This window comes from Littorina saxatilis, linkage group LG1 (genome assembly GCF_037325665.1).
Source record: "Littorina saxatilis isolate snail1 linkage group LG1, US_GU_Lsax_2.0, whole genome shotgun sequence".
NCBI classification, from domain to species: Eukaryota; Metazoa; Mollusca; class Gastropoda; order Littorinimorpha; family Littorinidae; genus Littorina; species Littorina saxatilis.
Window position 1 is genome coordinate 79,628,033 of NC_090245.1, and position 7,500 is coordinate 79,635,532.

The 7,500-nt window shown below is 43.5% G+C and overlaps 1 protein-coding gene across 1 annotated transcript in view; it reads left to right on the forward strand.

Annotated features, from left to right (window-relative positions):
* Positions 1-7,500, forward strand: part of LOC138950833 (high affinity cAMP-specific and IBMX-insensitive 3',5'-cyclic phosphodiesterase 8B-like) — a 55,920-nt gene that overhangs the window by 16,333 nt on the left and 32,087 nt on the right. The window contains exons 2-3 of the mRNA XM_070322554.1: positions 2,247-2,316; positions 4,785-4,841. Coding sequence (XP_070178655.1) covers positions 2,247-2,316; positions 4,785-4,841 — 127 coding nt within the window. The remainder of the gene's footprint in view (positions 1-2,246; positions 2,317-4,784; positions 4,842-7,500) is intronic.

Here is a 7,500-nt window from a genome sequence, read left to right on the forward strand (position 1 = left end):
CTCTCTCCCCCCCCCCCCCCCTTTCTCTCACGCTCGCTCATTGAACAAGCATAAGAAGCAGAACAAGCACAACATCGTCTGACTAAAATAAATGGCCCGACACGACATGAGCACGTACGTACACCAATAAACAGAAAATGCTCGGAGAAGACAAGACTAAGCAGCCACCTGACAAACACAAAAATGTCAACAATTCAATCTCACGCCTTCCCCGGCAGTCAACATATTCCCCCCCCCCCCCCCCCCCCTTGCATTCTCCTGTGCACCCCCGCTCCCCATACCCGTCTTTTTGCCCACAACCTTCCCCCCTCCAGACACAAATGGGAAAAGAGATTGAGAAAGGAAAATGTAAAGAGAAAACTAAGAAGAAGAAAAACAAAGAAAAATCGCCTATTCGGAATGAAGACACAATTACCGAAGCGTTGGAATTTGAGCAATATCGGCGAAAACAGCGCTAAAAAATAGAACAAAACAAAACAAGAATGAACACATTAGAAGCACAGCTTGAGTAAGAAAGAGCAAGACAAGACAGTACCAGTTCATCACTGACACTAGTGTACGAGGAACGCATGTTGTTTGGCGTTCTCTTCTCTCTCTCTTGAAGCTTGTTGAAGACAAGTCGGTACAGATGGTAAAACAGGTTTTTGCTTCATTTAAGATGTCTTCCTTCGCGTGTAGACACTATTGTGAAACACCACAGAGAACAGAGCAGTTCTGACGATTAAATGGAACAAGAGCATACTCCAACGTGAACAAATAGCAACAACAAAATGAATGCATTCTTTGAAAAATGAGGTCGCCATGTTTCCACTTTTTTTTTTAGTCCGATATGACATCACCCAAGGCATTATCAAAGTAGTTTCTGGTAGATGCCCTACACACACACAAACACAGACACACACACACGCACACACACACACACACACATACACACAGAGACCAACACACACATTGTCTCCAAAAATTGCTTTGATTTCTTTACGCTTTAGGTTCTCTTTATCTTGTGATGTTTGATCAACATTCATTTTGGTGATTCTCATACCTGATACGCACACTCACGCTTAGTTCTGGAAGCGTTGCTCGCTGTTAATCGGTAGAAAAAAGAGTGTTAGGTAAAGAAGTATAGGGTAGGGTGATGGTTGCTGAGCAGAGGGTAATAAAGTGGGCAACTATAAAAAGAAAGTGAGAATACGATGTGGGAGAACGAAGAAAGTACAACAGAGAGAGAGAGAGAGAGTCTGGAGTCTGGAGTCTGGATGGTTTATTGATTGGGCCTTGGGCCCATTTCAATTCGGGGTGTACACATTTTCAACATTCATGCTTCATGAAAAATAATCATTGTAATATTAATCATAATAAAAAAAAACATCATCATCGTAATGACAGTCGACATGACGACAGTGGAAACAGGCATTTACAACAGCAAAACGTTTGGAAAAGGACAGTAAGCATCAGCACAAAATCCAGTCTCTGTCGCACTTCACTCATGTCTCTCTGTCCTCCTTCCGTCCATCCATCTATCCATCCATCCAGCTAGCCATCCATCCATCCATCCTTCTATCTATCTCGTGTCCCTTTGTCCTCCATCCATCTAATCAACCGTCTGACTGTCCAACCATACATCCGTCATCCATCTGTTCATCACTCCATCTATCCCTTCACATGCCCTTTCACACGCAAATCTGCAAACAGTTATATGCATAATCGTTGCATCTCTGATACATAGCATCGCATTAACGTTTTCAAAAAAGACAAAACTTTATTACTGTTTTTTAAGCAATCAACAAAAAGCAGCAAAAATAGCATACACATAAAACAAGATCGTGCAATATCTCATATTCACTGTCCCCACTCTCTGCGTACAGGGGGAAAGAGAGAGAGAGAGAGAGAGAGAGAGAGAGAGAGAGAGAGAGAGAGAGAGAGAGAGAGAGAGAGAGAGAGAGAGAGAGACAGACAGACAGACAGACAGACAGACAGACATCGACAGAGATAGACAGAGAGACAGACAAACAGAAAGACAGAGTGAAAGAGACACACACACACACACACACACACACACACACACACACACACACACAGACACACAGACACACACACACACATACACACACACACACACACACACGCACGCACAAGCACACACAGAAAGCTGAAGCTGACCGTAGCCTCCTGAAATAGAAGAGAGAGAAGTAAAAGTAAGGAAGAAGTGAAGTAAGGCAAATATCGTTTTGAGTGCGTTCTAACAGCCTCTCCAAGACAACGGTTGCTAGGCAACCAGACCGGTTGATGCTGTCAGAGAGCGTCAACAAGCACCTAGTAACGCGTTGGAGTGTTCAATTAGTTTCGCTATCAAATAAAAGGAGGACATCTACAGAAGGAATCTTGCCACCGTCTTGTCAGACCTGGCCGCCCTCTTAGCGGCTTATAGACCCTAGATCTTACCCCCCCCCCCTCCCCACACCCCACCCGACTCTCTCCTACATCCTTTTCCCTATCCTGTATATTCTCCTTTCAGGTTTTTGTTTTTTATCCTAAGCCTTCCCCTCCCCATTTCCTCTCTACCCCCCCCCCCCCCCCCTCTTTTCAGTTTCTTCTGTTATCATAAGCCCTCCCCTACCTTCTCCCCGCCCCCGTCTTCTTCCCCACCTCACCCCTTTCCCCCGTTATTCTTCTTTCAGTATTTGTTTGTATCATAACCCGTCCCTCCCCCCCCCCCCCCCCCTCCTCCATCAGTAGCACAGTTGCGACGCCGAGTTCGCGTCCTCAACACTGCACTTGGTGTCATTTTCTTCTTCTTACAGATTTGTCCTTTTAGATTCATCTGTTCTTATTTGTGTGTATGTATGTATACATTTATGTTTGTCAGTACGAGTTGGGTGAGTTTCCGTTCTTAGTCAGACGTCGTCTTTGTCTTTGCGAATTATTTTCTTTCTTTTGTTCTTTCTTTCTTCCTTTTTTTCTGCTGTGAAATTCAGGTTGAGTTTCAAGAGTTTTGTTTCGCGTTTCCTTTTTGTATATTTTTCAGCAATTTCTCTCATTCCTGCCTTTGTATGTTTGACAGTTTCAGAACTATTGAAGGGATGTGTGTGTGTGGGGGGGGGGGGGGGCGCACAGGAAACGATGGAATGTCGTCGATGACGTATACTCACAAACAACAAACAAACAAGCAAAACAAACAAATTAACATACATACAAACACACGCACGCACACACACACACACACACACACACAGCGACGCACGCACGCACACACACACACACACACACACTATAACACACGCACACACGCACATACACACACACACACACATACACACACACACACACACACACACACACACACACACACACAAATAAACAAACAAACAAACAAACAAACAAACAAAACAAATAAACAAGTCGCGTAAGGCGAAAATACAATATTTAGTCAAGTAGCTGTCGAACTCACAGAATAAAACTGAACGCAATGCCATTTTTCAGCAAGACCGTATACTCGTAGCATCGTCAGTCCACCGCTCATGGCAAAGGCAGTGAAATTGACAAGAAGAGCGGGGTAGTAGTTGCGCTAAAAAGGATAGCACGCTTTTCTGTACCTCTCTTTGTTTTAACTTTCTGAGCGTGTTTTTAATCCAAACATATCATATTTATATGTTTTTGGAATCAGGAACCGACAAGGAATAAGATGAAAGTGTTTTTAAATTGATTTCGACAATTTAATTTTGATAATAATTTTTATATATTTAATTTTCAGAGCTTGTTTTTAATCCGAATATAACATATTTATATGTTTTTGGAATCAGCAAATGATGGAGAATAAGATAAACGTAAATTTGGATCGTTTTATAAATTTTTATTTTTTTTTACAATTTTCAGATTTTTAATGACCAAAGTCATTAATTAATTTTTAAGCCACCAAGCTGAAATGCAATACCGAACCCCGGGCTTCGTCGAAGATTACTTGACCAAAATTTCAACCAATTTGGTTGAAAAATGAGGGCGTGACAGTGCCGCCTCAACTTTCACGAAAAGCCGGATATGACGTCATCAAAGACATTTATCAAAAAAATGAAAAAAACGTTCGGGGATTTCATACCCAGGAACTCTCATGTCAAATTTCATAAAGATCGGTCCAGTAGTTTAGTCTGAATCGCTCTACACACACACACACACAGACACACACACACACGCACACACGCACATACACCACGACCCTCGTTTCGATTCCCCCTCGATGTTAAAATATTTAGTCAAAACTTGACTAAATATAAAAAGGTCTGCAGCTATAAGTTTTTGCTGATCGTTACAGATGTGCGGTCACGTGACTGAATTATTTTCTTCAGATTACCTCCCTTCTTTCCCCATCCCTCGAACATCTTTATTTGTGTCCCCCTTGTCTAGTGCTTGTCTATGCTCTCCGCCGATGAACGAAAATGTTGTTGTTGTTGTTGTTGTTGTTGTTGTTGTTGTTGCTTTTGTCGCGTTCTGCTATACTTGCTTTTTCTTTTCTTTTCCTCTCTGGCTGCTTGGTTAACGTCGAAATGTTTCATTTTTTTCTCATCAACGCAATCTGTTTGCTTTATTATTCATTGTCTACTTTTGTAAATGTGTTGAAAATCACAGAAATACAATTGTTCAAATTTAGATGTATTTGCGCTAATGAAGCGTTCCTGCTTTTCTAAATGTTTTTTTTTTATGTGTAGTTCTTTTTTTTTTTGAACGGGCCACATTTGGAGAAATGTTTTGATCAATTCATTCTCAAAATGTTATTTTTTTGTATGTTGCAGAACACAGAGGAAGATATCTTCTTTGGGCCAATGAGGATACCACAGAAACCAATGACGGTAAGTGATCTTACTCTGCATATTTTTGTAAAGATGGGATACTCCCGATTTATTAGATCTAGACTGGAGATTACAGTATCTATACCATTGCTACATCTGTTCAAAATCATATTATCAGAATTAACAGAAAAGTAATAGTTTCCGGATGTTGGGCTTGAATTGTTCGGAATAATTTTATCTGCGTTCTCATGAAAGGACTTTTTGTTCTCAACTTTTTATTGCAATCATTGGAACAGCGTTAATCTTAGCTGAAGAATGATCTGTTCAGAATAACATTGTATGCTTTCTCATATTTTATTGTAGTTATGAATTGAGCGTATACATGCAGCCGTTACAAAATCTGATTTGTCTTTGTGCTTTTTCAATTCGTATCAGCGGATAGGAAAAAAGTGTAAATGTAATGTAATATAATGTGCAAACAGGATTCAATATTATGAGGATATAAACGCTGATAGGGGCATACAGTCCTACCATGTGTGTACCAATAGGGGGGGGGGGGCACAAGGGAAAGCGTCTCAAAATATGTGTTAATTGGGAAAACAGTCCTACAATGAATGCATGTACAATGTCAAGAGGGGAAAGCGTCTAAAGATACATGTGCAAATATAGATGAATTAGTTCTACAATGTATGTGCGAATGGGGAAAGCGTCACAATGAAAATGTACTAATAGGGACAAATCGATTATATACTGTTCAAAAAAAGAAACGCATAGTTGCTACTTGCCAAATTTGTTTTATTTTTCGAAAAAATTAACAGAAAATCCAATATTTAGATTATTTGTTTGAAATTTGGTATGGACACAGTTGAATGCACACACAGTTCATTTGCATCTTCAAATCAATCAGTCAATCAATACGATTGGGTGCCGAGGCTGTCAAGTCAGTAGGGGGTGTGACTGCCTTGAGCAGCAACAACTGCCCGGCACCTTCTGGGCATGGACTGGATCAGATGCCGGATATCTTGCTGTGGGATGGTGTCCCACTCCTCCTGAAGTGCCTGCAATAGATCGCGGTGATTTGCCGGCGCTTCTTCTCGCCTGCGCACACGTCTGTCCAATTCATCCCAGAGGTGTTCTATCGGGTTCATGTCTGGCGACATGGATGGCCAGGGAAGCACCTGGACATGGTGGTCGGTGAGGAACTGGGTGGTGAGTCGTGCTGTGTGCGGGCGAGCGTTGTCCTGCTGGAATATGGCATCCTGGTCAGCCAGAAGAGGAAGGGCGTGTGGGCGCAGAATTTCCTCCACGTATCGCTGGGCAGTTATGCGCCCTTGGACGTGCACCAGGGTGCTCCTTCCAGCGGTATTGATCGCCCCCCACACCATGACGCCTCCACCACCATGAACGGGTGCCTCATCCACACAGTTGGGCGCGTAACGTTCGTTTACTCTCCGGGAGACCCTCCTCCGACCATCATGTCGCTGGAGCAGGAAGTAGGACTCGTCGCTGAACCACACGTGTCTCCAGTGATTCCGGACGGTCCAGCGAAGGTGCTGGTTGCCCCACTGCACTCGGTTCTGGCGATGGCGGCGTGTGAGGACAGCTCCTCTGTGAGGTCTGCGAGCTCGCAAACCAGCTTCATGCAGGCGGTTCCGCACGGTCTGGTCCGATAATCGGTGTGGCCCGGGGAGAGCCTGGACAGAAGATGAGGCCGACAGGAAACGATTCCGGAGGTGGCGGAGCCGTATGAAGCGGTCGTGAGCAGCAGTTGTCGCCCTTGGTCTTCCCGCTCGTGGCAAGTCAGCAACGGAGCCAGTGGCTTGAAACCTGACCCACAGTCTACTGATGGTGCTCTGGGACACGTGGAAGTGCCTGGCGATTGCACTTTGACTTTGGCCTGCTTGTAAACGACCCAATGCAATTTGGCGGTCTTCTCTGCTCAATCGGGCCATCTTTCGTCGCTGAATTGTCGTCTGATTTCTTTGTGGCGAACAATCCGCTTTTATGGGTTTTGGAAGACATGGTGAGAGCTCAATATTCCCCGAGTTTCACGAGATTACACTGAAGCATGACGAGTGGTCATGCCAAATGAGCAATTTTGACATTGTAGCCACTGATAACGCATGCGTCACGTGCAGAGCTCACTTGTGGCAATGGACGAAAGGTCGACGACCAGATAAACATTTTCTGCAGTTTGGTGGATATCCTTGTAGCCATATAACTAAATTAACCAAATATTACAAGCTATGCGTTTCTTTTTTTGAACAGTATATATATCTATATATCTATATACGGCTTGTCTGTGTCTGTCTGTCTGTCGGTCACTTCGCGATGCACGGCCAAAGTTCTCGATGGATCTGCTTCAAATTTGGTGGGCATATTCAGGTAGACCCAAAACACAATCTGGTCGATGGAAATTGTCAACACGTGCTCTCAGCGCGCAGCGCTGAACTGATTTTGGTTTTTCTGTACATCCATTCCCAGAAACTCTTCCTTATTTTCTCCAGTGTTTTGCGCGTTTATCTCCCTGGCCCTGCCTTCGTGTGGCGTCAATCGCGAAGCCGGGTATTCGGCTCTACTTCTTCCCGGCGAAGCCGGGTACCCGGCGAAGCGGGTATTCATCTAGTATATAATATGTACGGAAAGGGGACACGTCTAAATAAAGATGTACGAATAAAGAAACATATATAGTCATCCGATGTATTCACGCATAAGAGGA